The 18,384-nt window shown below is 43.3% G+C and overlaps 1 protein-coding gene across 1 annotated transcript; it reads left to right on the top strand.

The window, feature by feature from the left end:
- Window positions 1-1,014: 1,014 nt before the first annotated feature.
- Window positions 1,015-18,030, top strand: LOC101165214 (metabotropic glutamate receptor 6-like). The gene is made up of 15 exons (XM_004086389.4): window positions 1,015-1,765; window positions 5,128-5,344; window positions 5,493-5,628; window positions 5,727-5,881; window positions 6,168-6,308; window positions 6,379-6,579; window positions 8,504-8,643; window positions 8,742-8,864; window positions 10,307-10,571; window positions 10,634-10,869; window positions 11,037-11,198; window positions 11,338-11,487; window positions 11,720-11,860; window positions 11,962-12,062; window positions 17,156-18,030. The coding sequence occupies exons 1-14, from the start codon at window positions 1,199-1,201 to the stop codon at window positions 12,037-12,039; spliced, it is 2,712 nt and encodes a 903-aa protein (XP_004086437.1). The 5' UTR covers window positions 1,015-1,198; the 3' UTR covers window positions 12,040-12,062; window positions 17,156-18,030.
- The last annotated feature ends 354 nt before the right edge of the window (window positions 18,031-18,384 follow it).

The following is an 18,384-nucleotide window of genomic DNA, read 5'->3' as shown; positions in this document are numbered from 1 at the left end:
TTTCTGTGTGAATTCTCTGATTTTTATCAGATGTTTGAAAAACACAGATAAAATCATTGAACTGGATGAATTTAATATTCATGTAGATGTTGACAGCATAAACAAAACCATTACGGTACTTTCGTTTTAGACTCACTGGGATTTTCTTATAAGTGTATTGACCTGCTCATCCACAGCATGTGCTTGGTTTATTTTTGACATCTTATGCAGAGAAACAGAAAGTTTGTTTGATCATCTGTTTTTTTAACTTGTCCTGCCCAGCAGCTGAGCAAACAGATGAGAGCTGAAGGCTTCTTGTGTTGAAAAAATTTTACGGTCACAATAGGGGTTTATGGATCTTCTGACACACAAGATGTATACTTGTGTAAACCCCTTTTGTATTTGAGGCTGAACCTCATTCATATTATTTATGTTTGTATACATTTTGTTTATTGGAAGAGAGTTGGATGTTAGAGATGGGCGATAAGAATACAACACAAAGGGGGGAGAGAGAAAAAAAGGGGGGGGGGGGTGAAGTTTTGGGGATAATTGAAGATATAGAGGGAGGGGTATAAACAAAAAGCAACAAGATGCTGGAGATTTGTCATTATTACTCAGGTGTAGATGTTAGCCAAAGGGGTGGGGCCTGCCACAGACACAAAGATCTTCACACACAAATGTGTCAACATGTACACAATACCACGACAGCTCACACGCACATACTTATACAAACACACACATGTCAAACAAATCATCCCATCATGACAATTTGTGCAAAGGGAGGGGTCCCATCTTTGTGTGATTGTCCTTTGTTTGCTGTTTTTAACAATTTTCGGTTTTCATGACTGTTTTATCTGCTTTTATGTTAAGCGCTTTGTGTTTTTAACTGAAATGAAAGGCGGTATATAAATAAATAAAGTTTGAGTTTGAGTTTGACTTCTCCACAGAATTGACCTTTGAGGAGTTTTAGTCAGGATTTAGACCCACCATAGCACTGAAACAAATCTGCTAAAAGTAACAAGGATCTGCTCATGGCTGCAGATGCTAGACTTGTGTCTGTTCTTGTTGTTTTTGATTTGGTAGCAAGTAACACAGATTAAGCTCTTTGGAGATGAGTGATGCTGAGAATTGTGCACCTCATGAATTCCTTATTGATTATCTAATGTTTCCTCAGGTATCAACCTTAAAATGAGAGCTGGGTGGTAAACATCAGCACACGATGACATCATCCGGCTCTGGGATTTCTTTCATGTCCTTTCACCAAATTAAGTGTCTCCATGTTTACTTCAATGGCTTCCAATCTGCCCTGTGGCTCCGCCTCCTACTTTGGATTTGGATTGGTGAGCAGGTGGATCAGGTGTACACTTCCCACCAGAATTTCCACCCCCACTCCATAAAGATACCAGGAGATATCACACTAGGGGGGTTGTTCCCTATTCACTCCCGCGGCCCACATGGTGTGAACTGTGGTGAGCTGAAGAAGGAGAAAGGGATCCACCGCATGGAGGCCATGCTGTATGCTCTGGACCAGATCAACGGTGACCCTGAACTGCTGCCTAACATCACTCTGGGTGCCCGGGTTCTGGACACCTGCTCCAGGGACACCTATGCTCTGGAGCAGTCCCTCACCTTTGTCCAGGCACTGATCCAGAAAGATACGTCTGATATCCGATGCACCAACGGTGAGCCTCCCATCATCCGCAAACCTGAGAGGGTGGTGGCAGTGATCGGGGCGTCAGCCAGCTCTGTGTCAATCATGGTGGCCAACATCCTGCGTCTGTTTGAGGTGAAGAGACGAGCCCAAAACCCTTTGGGAAAAAAATGTATTATTGTTTAAACTGTTCCGCGGTTTGGGCTGTCTGGGGTTGTGGAAAATGTCTCTTATGATTAAAAATAATTCTAGTGAGCAGAAAGACTGGTGGCACAAACAAGAGACACATAAACATGTAACGCACAGAGACAGGTGTTGCACACAGGTGACCTCAGACTGGTGAGCATCCATTTTTCTTCTGTGTAGTTCTTCCTTTGATAAGAAAAAGAGCCTTTGACAAAGCAAACTAAAACCTGACGAAGGTGAAGGACCCCCTTCATCCTCATGGATGTCTGCTGTTGTAGCACAGAGTCCTGCTTTAATCTGCAGGCAGACTCACCATTAGGCATTAATGTGATTGTTAGTTTATTATAGGACTGACACATTTTAGCAAGGCTGTTACACAACCCTAATCCTCTGTGTGCGTGTGTATATTTCTGCGTATTTGTGTCTTTGTGCGTGCATGTTTGTGTATTTCTTTTTAACTGTGTCTTAGTTTCTGTGTTTGTGTCTTTCTGTTTCACTTGTGTGTTTGTCTGTTCGTGGGTTTTTTGCTGTAAAAAGTAGTTCAGTAAATTATTGTCTAAAAAAAGCATTACAAACTTTTAGGATTTACAATAGTTTGTCATAATTGTTCTAAAAACGAGCTGCACAGTTGTGTAGTGGTTTGCACCCTTGCCTCTCAGCAGGCGGACCCCAATTCAAATCTCAGCTGCTTCCCTTTTTGTGTGTAGTTTGCATGTTCCCATTGTGCACGTGTGGGTTTCCTGAGGGCTCTTCGGCTTCCACCAAAATCATGCCTCCATGCTTCATAGGTTGATTGATGATTCTAAAATTGCTCCTTATAGTGTGAGTTTGAGTGTGTGGTTGTTGTCTCTTCCTTGCTAAAATGGACCGGTGAACTCTGTGGACGCACCCCCCCTTCACCCAGCAGTGGCTAGTTAGGCTCCAGCAACCCCATGACCCCAAACAGGAACATAGCGGGCTTAGAAGGTTTAACCAGGTTTGGTTCATCGATCATGGAGCTTCAAGTGTTAACCACACCAAGTTTTGTTTTTCTCGACCAGCCAGGTTTTCTTAGAAAAGCTTTGACTGCACTCAAACAGGACCTGCAAAATGACAGGGAGGCAAAAGAGTATGATACAATTTATGCAGAATCAGCTCAATTGTGGTTTTGTAAAACATAACCTTTCATCTGGGCTGCACGGTGGCGCAGTGGTTAGTGCTTTTGCCTCACAAGTTCAAGTCCCGGCTGGGGGAGCTGAAAACAGAACATCAATGGGGGACCTTTCTGTGTGGAGTTTGCATGTCCTCCCCATGCATGCGTGGGTTTTCTCCGGGATCTCCGACTTCCTCCCACTGTCCAAAAACATGCTTCATAGGTCAATTGGTCACTCTGAATTGTCCATAGGTGTGAATGTGCGTGTGCATGGATGTGTGATATGTGTGACCCTGTGACAGACTGGTGACCTGTCCAGGGTGTCCCCTGCATTTGCCCATAAGTGGCCGGGATAGGCTCCAGCAGCCCTGTGACCCCGAGAGGGATAAATGGAAGAAAATGAATGATTGAGTAATAACCGGAAAATATATTTTAAATGCTACCTAGTCAGAGCTGTTTCAACAATACAGCAGACCTGAATAAATACACCAGAAATAGCTAGTGAAAATAAAAGGCATCAACCATTAACGTATAGATTAGAAATTAACACAATTCTGTTAAAAATAGGTATTTAGACTGTATTAGGTATTTAGGTGTTGTTCCCTACTCCCTGCAGGGGTCGCTGCTGCAAAAATTCCCCATGTTTTGCACTTATTTTGGCTTATTGGCTTCTGACCCAGCCCTCTGCATTTAGCTAGACTTTGGACGAGCACATAACTGGCTGGAAAGGGCTCGTTCATGGTTGAACACTGTACCATTTAAAGAAGTGTACATTTTTTGCAGTTCGGTTCTTTGCTGTTTGCGTTTCAGCGCTCAGAGCTGTGCAAAAAGAGATTCTGTCAACAAAATGACTGAAAGAGTCAATCAGAGTTGGTCAAAATATGTGCAGATGTTTAGTTAGTCATTCAAGTTTACAAAATATAGTTACAAATAATTTGACCTTAGTTAGAATCATGCTGAAGGAATTATACTTGAAGGAAATGGCTTTAGGTCTTTTTGATTGGCCAGGTTTGCCTTAAGCAGTTGAGGCTCCATCCCATGCTAATGACCCCCTCTGAAGGGTGAAGGGGCATGTGCGAGACCAGCTTTAGCCGACGTTACATGTGCAAAATATATTTGATTGGATCAAACATCGGATTAGAATTCAACAGTGTTCATGGGCCCAGAAAAACATTTACCGATTATAACAAACGTTTACATGGGCCACACTTTCGGTCAGAATAAATCATTTGGAAACGCACATAACTCCCTAAAGCACCGGAAACGATCATAGAAGAAGAAATATTGAATTCCGTTGTAAACAAACCAAGCTGCCACATAGAGCGAGATGATCTTCTAAACGTGCTTTTAATATTGTGATGATTTTTATGAAGCGCCAGTTTGCTCATCATTTTATCTTTGGCCCGTGTGGTCAGTGCTTTTCTTTGTGGCGGAACAGAGCTGGAAGAAGGTTTAGGCTAACAGGTGCTTACAACATTTAGCCTTGGGTGAACATAAAGTCAATGCTGCGATCTGCATCCTGGCTCTACATAAATATGTGGGAATAACATCAGCCTTTATTTTGTCCGGACAGCACTGGAAAAACAAACCCACGTGATTGTTTGAACAGTTTCTAAGGACTGGGCGGCATTTCTGCTTTGAAAAGCTGCCTTTGCCAGCCCCCCCCCCCCCCCCCCCCCCCCAAAAGCCGGAGTGTGAGCTGGTGGTCCGAGATCTGCTCTGAGACACAGTTCTACCGGGATACATGGTTTTCCTGAGTTCGCCATCTCGCTAACGCGGAGCGGTGAGACGGATTGCGATCCCAAGCCTCCCCCTGAGCGCACTGTAAAAAAGCACCCTCCTCTGCCCGCCAACACAAAGCTACGAGTCCACTGTCCATGCATGACGTAAAACCAGAGCAGTAGTGACCGACAATCGGAATGAACTGTTTACATGCACAACGATCGGATCAACAATCGGCATTACCCACCTATCTCGATCAGAAAGAAATTTTGATCCGAATGAGTCTGATCGGGGCAGAGTATTCCGAACGGCGTGTTTACATGACGCATTTTTCTTCTGATCAGGCGCTCATTCCGATTACTTTTGTCCGTGTAACCGCAGCTACTGAGATATCCCCCGTTTGACCCCTTTCACTGTGGAGCACTGATAGTTTCATGTTATTGATCGTGCCCTTCAGATCCCTCAGGTGAGCTATGCCTCCACGGCTCCAGAACTTAGTGACAACAACCGCTACGACTTCTTCTCCCGAGTGGTGCCTCCAGACTCGTACCAGGCCCAGGCCATGCTCGACATCGTGAAAGCTTTGGGCTGGAACTACGTGTCCACACTGGCCTCTGAAGGAAACTATGGAGAGAGCGGTGTTGAAGCCTTCATGCAGATCTCCAGAGAAGCTGGTACTTTAACCCTTGTGACATAGTCTGACTTATGAGCTCTCACTAACTCAACATGTCTTAGTAACTAGTAAACTTAAGATTTGTTGCTAAGAGAATATTCCTTTTCCCAGATGGTTGTCTGTCAGTGACCTGTGGTTCTTGGTGTTAGGTGGTGTGTGCATTGCCCAGTCAGTGAAGATTCCCCGTGAGCCGACAGCTGGAGAGTTTGATAAGATTATTAAACGTCTGATGGAAACCAGTAATGCCAGAGGAGTTATTATCTTCGCCAATGAAGATGACATCAGGTAAATGAAGAAAGGTTTCACTCAAAAAAGCTCTTCATCATCATTGGCTGACAACATGATCTTCCTATGCTGAACTTCCATCCCTTTCTATATTGCAGGCGTGTTCTTGAGGCAGCACAGCGTGCTAACCTGACGGGACACTTCTTGTTTGTGGGGTCAGACAGTTGGGGTGCAAAGAGTTCTCCAATCACAGAGCTTGAAGATGTGGCAGAGGGCGCAGTGACCATTCTGCCAAAGCGTGCTTCTATTGATGGTATGACCGGACAAACTGCAAAAACCTAAACTTAATATTCTTGGTCTATGAAGTTCCAGAATCATGTGCAAGTGCGGGGTCCATTATCTAGTGCCTTTGAGTAATCTGTTGTTGTGGGTTCAATTGTGTTTGCATTTTTCATAAAAGTGTTGCTTTGTCACTATCATGTAAGTAGTCGTTCTTGAAAAGGTTTCTGTTTTCGTTGGGGTTTATGTGATTGTTGCGTGATAAAGTGTTAGTTGCAGTGCCATCATTTTATCCATCAAGGTTTTGTTGTTGTGCCCAGGGTTCGATCAGTACTTCACGTCTCGCTGCCTGGAGAACAACCGCAGGAATATCTGGTTTGCTGAGTTTTGGGAAGATGACTTTCGGTGCAAACTGACCCGACCTGGAGTTAAGTTGGACCCTGAAAAGAAGAAATGTACAGGTAAACACATACCTGTTGGTTACCAAAACGTAGACCCCCAGCTTTGGTAACACTTGAGGTATCCGTTAAGGTGATGAGAGGATTGGTCAGGACTCATCATACGAGCAGGAGGGAAAGGTCCAGTTTGTGATTGACGCCGTGTACGCCGTCGCTCACGCCCTGCACAACATGCACCAGGACCTGTGTCCTGGCAGCCATGGCGTCTGCAGCAATATGGATCCTGTGGAGGGGCGCCTACTGCTCGACTACATCAGAGCGGTCAACTTTAACGGTAAGACAGGACAAACGTGTCTCGTGACAACGATTTCAGATCTTTGGGCATTTTCCAGGATTCCCGGAAAAACTGTCAGATCAGCAGCACGAAGATGCTTTGCAGGCTAGCGCTCAGAGATGAATGAAGAGCTTGCAGAATGTCTCAACAGGTCTGTCAGAATCACACCTGCCAGCATTGTTACCCGTCCTCTGTCATTTTGAAAACTGTGGTTAACCACTTTGTAATGAGAGAGGACTGGGAGGGAGCGGGGACAATGTGATGCAAAGGTGAGAAATGTTAGTAAACACCTGCGTGTCCCACCTGCCAGTCAGTGGCTCTTATTGGAGTTACAACAGCCAATGATAGATAACTTTACAGTTTCTCCTGTTACATTTGTGCCAGAAAGCAAAACCTCCTGGAGAGCGAACAAAACTGTACCAGTGAGAACAGGGCTGCAGAAATTCCAGTAAGTATCAGAGCAGTGAGAACTGAGGGGAGCTGAGAGATGGAAATGTATTGTCAAGCAAGCAAAACACCAACATGTAATGCTGTGGCTCAATATTTTCTTTGCAAATTTAAGTTTTAAAAAGAAAAAAGTGGGTTCATGTCCTAAAACTATCTCTGGACCAATCTTTTGTGGGGTTGAATGATTGGCATGTGCGGATGTCTTTTCCATCAGCTGAGGTGCGTATCCATCCTCAGGGGTGATGAGGCTCTCTGCTTGGACGGTGAAGGACGACAGCCAGGAGCATGAGAGATGTCACTCCTACATCTTTCTCTACAGACATCATTCAGTCTTTGGCTTCCCACCAAGATGGTTGCATGCTGGACAACAATTCAGCTAACGCCATCAAAATTCAGTCGCCTTCCTTCTATCTGTACTCCTCTGTGAGGGGGTGTTTGGGCGGGGCAAGAAACTTGAAGCATAAGTTTGTTTGAGCAGACTCTGTGGTTATCAAACACAGTCCATTTACTATCAGTCCATGAATTCAGTTCCAGCATTGTGATCTCCTGAAGAAGACTGTGCTGCTGAAGACGGCTTCAGACCGTCTCTGGTGGGTTTACAGCTTACTTCAAAGTTTGGCCAAAACTTGGCTGTGTTGAAAAAAGAGAAAACGGTTGGATAATGGAGAGACGTGTCAGCACTCGAGATAAAAAGAAGGAGCTTTGAGGTGACTCTAGGCCCCTCCAACATGTGCTCCTAAAATTTTTGCTGTTGGCTAAGCTAATATCCATCATGGATAACCCCTCCCACCCCCTGCACCAAACTGTAGAGGTGCTGACCAGCTCCTTCAGCACCAGACTGTTGCCCCCACAGTGCAAGAAGGAGCTACCACAGGTCATCCCTCCCCACAGCCATCAGACTGTACAACACCGTGTTACAGTGACACTCCACGGTCCCACTGGTGTTTTTTTCATTCACTCATTTATTCATTTACTTTTGTTGCAGTTGTTGTTGTTTTCAGTTGTTTTTGTTCCTTAGCGGTTGTTTATTTGGTGTGTACTTTTTTACTCATTTGTTTATGTATAAAATAACAATTAAAAAGTGGATCACATGTTTGCAGTGGATCACGTCATTTTTGCAGCTGTATTTATTTAATTCGAATGTCATTTCTGATGTTTTTTTTTTTGCTTTCATTTCTGAATGTCCTTGCTGCCGCAGATAAGTGAATTTCCCCATCGTGGGATAAATAAAGTTAATCTAATCTATTATAATATAATCTAAAAACGTGGGACTAGATAAGATCCTGGAATTCCTGCTGCATGCATTCTCTGACAGTTGTGCTCCTCATTCTTCTAGCTCACACTGATTTTCCAGAATAAAAGCAAATGCAAATGAAGCAGAAGAACCTGGAAGAACATGCATGTCTGTTTCTCCTTTGTCACAGGTGATGTGGGGAAAAAGAGCTGAGATTTAACCAGACATGTTTGTGTCTTACAGGAAGTGCAGGTACGAGTGTTTTGTTCAATGAAAATGGAGACGCTCCCGGGCGATACGACATCTTTCAGTTTCAGATGACTAATCACAGCCACCCTGGTTACCATGTGATTGGGCAGTGGACAAACAACTTGAGGCTTAATGTAAGAGCTGGAGGTTGATGATGATGATGATGGTGGATCACAGAGTCTGAGCTCTGGCCTAATGACTGATTTTGCCGCTGTTTTCTGCCTGCCTGTAGCTGGAGGAGATGCAGTGGTCTGGAGGAGACAGATCAGTCCCAGAGTCCATCTGCAGCTTCCCCTGTAAGCCTGGAGAAAGAAAGAAGATGGTGAAGGGTGTCCCCTGCTGCTGGCACTGCGAGGTATGAGATTCAGATTCAGTTTGCAAACACAACAGACTTTTCAGTTATGTTGTGACTTTCAGTTGGGGATGTTCATTTTCAGAATCAGAATCTGAATAGCTTTATTGTAGTTGTAGAGGGACAACAAAATCTAGCACGACTCCCTTGTGTAAAACAGAACAAGTTAGGTAAAAACAAGCAGTAAACTTAAAGTGCTACTTTCTGTCCACATTTAGGGCTGAGACAGCTCTGGGGTAGCAGCTGTCTCTTAAGTCTGTTTGTTTTTGTTCGTAATGACCCGTATCGCTTCCCAGAGGGCAACAGGTTGAAGAGGTGATGTCAAGGGTAGGACCTGTCTTTGATGCTTAGGGCTTTGCTGAGGGAGATGCCAAGCAGAGATCAGCCAAATGATCTTCTCTTCTGTCTTTACAACCCTCTGCAAACTCTTTTTCTCTGCTTCAGTGCAGCCACAGCCACACTGTGATGGTGTAGGTCAGCAGACTCTCTATACTGGAGCAGTAAAAGGTCACCAGTAGCTGGGTGTTCAGGTTTTCTCGTTTCAGTGGCCTCAGAAAGTGTACCTGCTGCTGAGCCCTTTGTTACCACTGCCAGTATTCTCAGTCGTGATGTGGACTGGAAAGAATTCGCTTTCTCCATCCGCTCGCAAGACAAAGTATGAGCTCTTTTGTCTTGGTCATGTTAAGAGTCAAGTTGTTGGCTGAGGACCAAGCCAAAGACCTCATCCTAGTAAGCTGTGAACTCCTCTCCTGTTACCCGTTCCACTACCTGTGTGTCGTCTGTAAACTTGACAATGATGCTCTTTGGTGGATTTGGAGTTCGATGTGTAGAGTGAGTGGAGGAGTGGACTCCGAACGCAGCCCTGACGAGAGATGGGAGCCAAGTTTCACACGCTGGGGGCAGTTGGTTAGGAAGTCCTTATCCAGGCACAGGTGGAAGGGTGGGATCTCCAGATCGGATAACTCCATGATCAGGAGGCCAGGGATGATGGTTTTAAAAGCAGAGCAGTCTCATGAAGTCGTTCTGGTGTGCCAGCTGGCTGAGTGCTAAATGGAGTGGGATGGCTATGGCGTCCTCTATGGCTATGAATTTATTTTTTTAATAAATTCAGGACTTTTTCATATTTTTTCCCACTTAGAAACTGCTTGTTGGAGAACACAGGTATTTCTCTTCGATTCTCGATTCATTTTAGGTCAATCAGATCGTTCAAAACAAACCAATATTGAATATGAAATGTGTCGACAACCACAAATTATGATAAGGTTCGTGATGAGGAATTGTTACACCTTTACTGTAAAGACTAAACAGAATTGGACCATGCACAGAGCCTTGGGGTGCACCTTGATCCACTCTGCCATGTGCGGAAGACTCATCGTTTACTATGCATAATGTAAAGGAGCTTAAGCCTATAATGCCAATGGCGTGTTTGTGTCTCTTACATGCAGCTCTGTGATGGATATCAGTACCAGCTGGATGAGTTTACCTGTGAGACCTGCCCACTGGACAAACGACCTGCACCCAACAGAACCGCCTGCCGTCCAACCCCAATCATCAAACTAGAGTGGAACTCCCTCTGGGCCTTAGTGCCCGCCTCCATCGCTATGCTGGGTATCCTAACAACTAGTGCTGTGGTGATAACCTTCATCCGCTTCAATGACACACCCATTGTCAGGGCGTCGGGCAGAGAGCTCAGCTATGTTCTACTGACCGGTGAGTTTGGCAGCAGCCTGACATCACCGTGGATGCTGGCATCACATGTGCTGTCTCTACAGGCATCTTCATCATCTACCTGATCACCTTCCTGATGATCGCTGAGCCTGGTGTAGTGGTGTGTGCTTTACGGCGACTCTTGCTGGGTCTTGGCATGGCCATCACTTACTCTTCCATGTTAACCAAAACCAACCGCATCTACCGCATCTTTGAGCAAGGCAAGAAGTCAGTAACCCCGCCCAAATTCATTAGTCCCACCTCCCAGCTTCTCATCACCTTCGTCCTCATCTCTGTTCAGGTGAGTGTTCCAATGTCACACAACACCCCTCCCTCACACAAATACATGTACACACACAAAGCACACTGAAACATAAACATAGACACACACACACACACACACACACACACACACAGGAACTACTGCTGCACCAGTTTCTTTAATCCAGGTCTCTGTGTTATTGTCAGGTCTTTGGTGTGTTTGTATGGTTTGCCGTCATTCCTCCTCACACCATCATTGACTATGAAGAACTCCGCCCCCCAAACCCAGACCTGGCACGCGGCATCCTGAAGTGTGACATGTCAGATATGTCGATCATCTGTTGTCTGAGCTACAGCATCGTTCTCATGGTAACGTGGTGGTCTTGACTTCATGAACCTGTCATGGCATGCTTTTAGGAGGGTGGGGTTATCACAATGCTACATAGCACATACCACATGGAAGCATCTGAACCAACAACACATGATATTTTGCATTAAAAACCCACAGGTAACCTGTACCGTGTATGCGGTGAAGAGCCGCGGCGTTCCAGAGACCTTCAACGAAGCAAAGCCCATCGGCTTTACAATGTACACGACCTGCATTGTCTGGTTGGCCTTTGTGCCCATTTTCTTTGGCACGGCCCAATCCACTGAAAAGGTAAAAACTGACTCAGCACTTCCTGTTTAACAGGAACTTCTTTGTGACATGGGTCAGAACATTCAGCCAATTTTGTGCTTTCCTGCTAGTTTGAATGAATCTTTCACTGCTATTTGATAGCTCTTGGAGGCCCATGGGAAGTTCTGATGCATTTTTGGGAATTATGCAAAGCAGAGTGAATTTTAGTTGAACGTACAAGTCAGCTTTTCTCTGCATGTCTCTGTTTATGTAGATGTTTATCCAGACAGCTACGCTGACCATCTCCATGTCTCTGAGCGCCTCTGTCTCCCTTGGGATGCTCTACATGCCCAAAGTCTATGTGATTATTTTCCACCCAGAGCAGAACGTTCAGAAGAGGAAGAGGAGCTTCAAGGTCCTCCTGGCAGTTGTTGTGTTGCTTTTGTTGCAACACCTCACAGTTGCCAAGCTGCATTGTTTCGGTGTTGCCTCAAAGATGCCATGTTTCTGTTCCAGGCTGTGGTTCAGGCTGCAAAGTCCCTGACAGAGAAGCAGAACGGGGACATGAAGATTGAACCGGACAGATCACAGTGATGCAGGTTCTCCTGCTCCCAGAGGTACTGACTCTGGTTCTAGGGCCACTGGGGGTGGGGGTTGTCTGATAGGTGTTAACTTATAGACATCCTAAAAATGCTTGTGTGGGGGAACTTAAAGCCAAGTGCGCAGAGCTCCCACGACCGAAGATCAGATCATTGGATGTCCAATGGATGTCCTGATGTCACCTGCACTGATGGACACTTTTGTGCCCAAACGCGGTGTTAGTTATGGACAAACAATGACTGGCACAGAAGTCTAGTAATAAAATATCACATTCAGATCAGGGAGGCCTTTCCTCCTGATCACATCCTTGCAGGTGTCATTGTTGTTATCTATGTGTGCATTGAAGTCTTGCAGTAGAGCAATGAAAGACCCACTCAGAGCACTTTTTATTACCCCCGGAGGGGAGTGGGAAAGGGGGACAGTACATGAATCGCACTGCACCAAACAGAGGCATGCAGAACTAAATGATAAATAATGATTAAGAATGGAGAAGAGAAACCCAGTGCACCATAGTTTCCCCAGTTTCAAACTTCTCGCAGCCTACTAACAACTTTGTTATTGTTAAGTTTAATTTAAACACATTAACATTAAGTTAAATTATCTCTGAATACTTACTAGTCTGACAATAAGCCTGTCCAAAGAGGAATGTTTTCAGTCTAACTTTGAATGTAGAAACTGAATCGGCCTCTCTTCCATGAGCTGGGAGTTTATTCCATAAGACAGGGGCTTGGTGGCTAAACGCTCTACCTCCAACCGTACTTTTACTAATTCTAGGAACCACAAGCAGTCCTGCATTTAGTGAGTGAAATGTTCTTATTGGATGGTAAGGGACTATGAGGTCCTTAATATAGGACGGGGCCATTCCATGTAAGGCCTTATAGGTTAACAGGAGGATTTTAAACTTGAATCAACTAGGAGCCAATGGAGTGAAACCAACACAGGAGTGATGTGATCTCTTCTGCTAGTTCCTGCTAACAATCTAGCTGCTGCGTTCTGAACAAGCTGGAGACTTCTTAAGGAACTCTTAGGACACGCTGCTAACAAGGGGTTACAGTAATCCAGTCTAGATGGAACAAATGCATGGATGAGTTATTCAGCATCACTCTTAGAAAGTATATTTCTGATCTTAGCTTTATCGCGCAGGTGAAAAAAATGCTGTTCTACACGCCTGAGATATGTGAGCCTTAAATGATAAATCTTGGTCAGATAAAACTCCTAGTTTTCTAACTGTGGAATTGGGGGCTATACTTATACCATCCAGGGAGACTATCTGAGCAGACAGAGTATCTCTGAGGTTTTTAGGACCTAGTATAATGACCTCAGTTTTTTCTGGGTTCAAGAGGAGGTAATTAATTGTCATCCAGGTCTTGATGTCTCTGATGCAGACATTCAGTTTCTCTATAAATTAATTCTGGTCAGGTTTAATAGATAAAAACAACTGCCTATCATCTGTAAAACATTGAAAATTAATGCTGTGTTTCCTGATTATGTTTTCTTAGTGTAGCATGTAAGGCATAAACAGGATGGGTCCTAAAACTGAGCCCTGTGGGACTCCTTAGTTAACTCAAGTGCACTGAGAGGAATGTCCATTTACATTAACAAACTGATACCGATCGGATAAATGGGATTCAAACCACTGGAGGGCAGATCCTCTGATCCCTATGTCTATACCTTTGGAGTAAAATACTGTAGTCGATAGTGTCAAAGGCTGCATTGACATCTAACAGGACCAGAATAGAGAGTAGTACCTTTTCTGAGGCCAATAACAAGTCATTAGAGACTCTAACTAGTGCAGTTTCCGTGATGTGGTGGGGTCTAAACCCCGACTGAAAGTCTTCAAAGTGGCTGTTGTCCTGTAGGTGGCAGTAAAGCTGCTTAACTACAACTCTTTCTAGGTTTTTAGAAATAAAGGGGAGGTTTGATATTAGTCTATAGTTGGCCAAGATGCTAGGATCCAAACTGGGCTTTTTCGGAAGAGGTTTAACAACTGCATATTTAAAAGACTGTGGCACGTAACCCGTTTCCAGAGAGGTATTTATCATTGTTAATATGGAATCATTAATTAGGGGAAAAGTTTCTTTAAAAATTCTAGTGGGAATTGGGTCTAACAGACAGGTTGATGATTTGGAGGACATAATAACTGATGTTATTTCCGGTTGATCCACAGCAGTGAAGCAGTCTAATGTTACAGAGGTTTCTATGGATGCCTCCATTTCTACCGCTTCAGCCTGTTCTGGGCTGATAGTAGGAATAACTTGATTCAACTTATGTCTAATATTTGAGATTTTACTTTTGAAAAATGTAAGAAAATCATCAGAGCTGAGAGAAAGAGTTGGGATTCAAACCAGCTTGCTAACCACAGTGCCACCATAAAGGCTTCTCTCGAAAATCATTTGCAGGAACAAGAGGCTCAGCAGGTCATTTTTCACCCCTTGAAAAATAGCTAAACCAAGTCTTGAGTAAACTATACTATCTAGATTCTGCTTCTTTTATTAAGTTAATATTATTAAGTAAAATATTATTTTATTAAGTTATTAAGTCTTTTATTAATGTATTTTATATTTTTTTAAATCTTAAATATATGTAAAATTCTTTATTTGGAGTAACTTTCTTCTCAAATCATCATTTCATCTAAAAATCTGTAAAATGTCAGTTTCTAAAGAACTCTAATCTTAACAGAGTCATATCTTCTACTTCAGAGGGTTGTGAGGACACTGGAGGTTGTGGGGTTGTGAGAGCCTCAAGGATGAGCAGACCTGCAGAGTACTTGAAGGTTACACAAGAATCTGACTCATTCTTTGAAGGGAGGAGACATGACCTATACTCCTCCCAAAGAAACCAAATCCTTATTCTGCCTCAAAAAGTCAAAAACGCAAAAACTGTCTCAGGCAGAGGAAAATCTGGAGGACGGAACCAAACAGTAAGGTTCATGTCAGGATGGCTAGAGGTGCAAACAGATGTGTAATGATGCTGCGGGCGGGGGAAAGGACCAGATCAGGATGTTTGATAAACAGATCTCTATATGACGGTGGCCCTGAAGTGCAAATCAACAAATCACTCAACGCAGAAATATTTTAAAGATCACAATGAAAAAGCTAAACAAATTTTTTTTTAAAAACCCTAGCATTACTTTGTATAAAATAAAATTTCAGATTTGATGATGTTCATTATCACTTAATGTCAAATAACTTTCAGTTGAAATGATGGACAAATGTCCTCATCCAATCAGCGATGTCCCATAGGACCTACTTTTTCTGGTTTCTCATTGTGTTTCCTTTCTTTTTTAATATTTCATTTGGATTTCTATAAATTACTTTTGCTTTCCAAAACGTTTTTATAATGGAAAATGGAAAAGGTAGGTAGGTACTATAGGACTTGCTGATTGGATCCAATCAGTGAAGTCCCAAAGTGCCTTCCTTTTTTCAGTTTCTCATTAGATGTGTTTCCATTGACTATGAAATTGCGCAGATTGGAAATAAAAAAATTTGCCTAATGGAAACACAACTATTTGAATAAATGCGCATTTATCAACAACCAAAAAACTTTTTGTGCTTGGAGGAGTTAGTTTTTGAGGCGTGCAGAAATTGACATACTTGACAAAACTGCTATGGAAAAACTTAGTCATGTGACCAACAACCGGAAGACAGTATTGTTCTTGGTAGGAATGGCGGCCTAGAGCGCTGCACAGTGGGCGCCACCAGAGGTCCCACAGCGTCACACAGCTCATCAAAAGTTGAGCGTGTCATGTGGAATTGTTGGATCCACAGCTCCTCTGGAAAATCACCAACCACCATTTCCCAAAATGGCTTCATCCGTAAGTCCTCCCACGTTGTAATAAGTTTGCAACTCCATGGCCTGAGTAAGACGCCGACGTCTCCTTTGATAGATGATGATGAGCGCTAGAGCTGTGGCAGAAATCTGAATGTATCTGCTGTCAATCAAAGTACTGTTCACATCCGTCGCTGTGTTTTTGAATGACTTATTGCATGAATTGGTTTGTTTATTCGCATAATTATGATTTAAAGGGCCTATAAATGCAAAATCCATTTTTTGAGCCTTTTAGTGTATCATAATGTTCAATCCTCACTATAAACAACCCCAAAGGGGTATTTTGATCCATACTAAAAACCAGGTTCTAAAAACAGGTTCTAAAAACCTGCCCTCTGAGCAACACCCCCTGCCAACCCATGAAAACAAGCGGGTTCTCACATTGTGATGTCACAAAGTAGGGAACCGCCCCTTCCAGGAAGAGTTTGTGCTCCCAACCCCCTTGACTAACACACACGCCCACTTTCTCCACGGAGTTAGCGGTGATCGGCTAAACAGTTTCTTTTTATATGAACTATGCGAACATCCACCTTTACAAACGTTTGAATGTTATTTGTTTTGGACAGCGAGACGACACGCTGCTGCAGCCGACTCTAGCATGATGTCATGAAATGGGCGAAACCCACAAGGATAAAAAGGCAGAGCCTCAGTGATTGAGGCGTCTTAATTCCGGGTTGGAAAAGTCTGAGCTCAGGAAAATAACCAATATGTCATTTAAAAAAATCATGCTTCAGGGTGTCAGAGGTAAAAAATTATCATATACATGGATATAGTTTACTATAAAAGGCTTATGAATAGCATAATATAGACCCTTTAATGGAGACTGTGTAATTGTGAAATTGTGTTTTTTTTTACATTTCTAGAATTTCGCATATATGTAATGGAAACGCAGTTAATGTGTTTCATTTTTTAACACTTTATTTTGTTTTTTGAAATGGTTTTTTGTTTTAAGTTTTGGAATTGTGTTTCGTTTTCTAAAACTTAATGCTGTTTTTTCAAATATTTGTTTTTCCTTTTTTAATTGTTGTGATCTTTGAAAATGTTTTTGCATTGTTGATGTAATTTGCACTTCTGGGCCACCGTAGATCTTAGTTGAAAGCTTGATCTTCATCACATTTTAGAGGGTTGTGTTAACTTTATGGGTGTGAGGTTTGGGACATCTTGGGGGAGTGGTGGGAGGGTGGGAGATTCCAGGTCAAAGCTGGGTTTAATGTCTGCCTGGACCTTTACATGGAAGTTGACCAGCAATGTTCACGGGTCAATACTTTTTTCCTCTCCCTAGGAATCTGCTGGCATCAATGGCAAAAAGGATCGTGTGGTCAAAATCACAGCAAGATGATGGTATCCCCTGAGATTTTACTGTAAAAGGCAGACGGTCTGGTGGTCCAGACAGGAGGTCCTCTGTGGGAAGGGGGGCCGTAATGCTGTCACAACAAGCTAAACCTCTGCCTAAGCATGAGGTGGTTAGATGCACCTGAGCACTTCCTGTCTGGACACTTCAAACTTTAGGCTAATCTGCACTTCACGACAGCCTTGAAGGATGGGACCCCCTGAACCCACCTAAGACCTGGTGAAACCCAGCTCAGGGGAGAGGTTTGAGCCAAAGGCTGAAGAAAAACCCTCTACTCCCACCAAATGTCTGCAGATGCTCAAGCTGGAGGATGGAGTGATCACTGCACATGCTCAGTTCTGCTGCAAACACACAACATGCAGCCCCTTCATTGGTTCCACTTGTGTTTTAAAAGTACAATGTCAATTCAGTAATCAGTACTTTTTTAAGGGACATCAATAATAAAACATAAACCTAATGAACCTTGAAGATGCTGTTCAAGTGCAACCCTCCCAACTTCAAGAACCCAGCAGAAACCACTGTCTCTGCAGACCATGGCTCTGGTGTTATTTAGCGCTCATGTGTTGCAGGCCTTGGTTTGGGTAGAGCCTAACCTCCTCCAGAGTTTAAAAATTAGGTTTGGAAAACCATCTCCATCTCTCCATCCAGTACTGCGTCGTCCTTTTTTTGTTCTAAAGTATTTACTTTCTGCTCATTGTACACTCAACATTTCCTCCATCACCATGCACATCTGCAGAGTATGCCGACATTTCATTTCTATCATTCTGAGTAAAATTAATTTACTTAAATAAAAATTTTATTTACCCGGTTGTCTCTTTTTTTTCCATGAATAAACTAGCTTAATCTAATTTATGTATGTCAAAGAGAAAATACATGAGAACCTTTAATGAGCCAGGACCACAGAGGCAGCTCTACCTATTGGTTGCTTTAAGCTCCTCCCACAGCTTGACGAGGTCAAGGTCAACCGCCAAGCTATTTTTTATTTCTTTAGAAATTTAGAAGAATTTGTCTGTACCCATGTTTTAACCCATAAAAACATCAAAGTGTGAAAACCACATATTTGTGGTCATAATCTGAACAGCTCTTCTGATTATCCTATCATTATCATACACACCGTTTTGGACACAAACGGTTTGTTTATAACGTTTCACACATTGTGC

The sequence above is a fragment of the Oryzias latipes genome, chromosome 7, assembly GCF_002234675.1.
Source record: "Oryzias latipes chromosome 7, ASM223467v1".
Lineage (NCBI taxonomy): Eukaryota > Metazoa > Chordata > Actinopteri > Beloniformes > Adrianichthyidae > Oryzias > Oryzias latipes.
The sequence above is the reverse complement of the archived record's forward strand: the minus strand, read 5'-3'. Positions and strand labels throughout refer to the sequence as shown.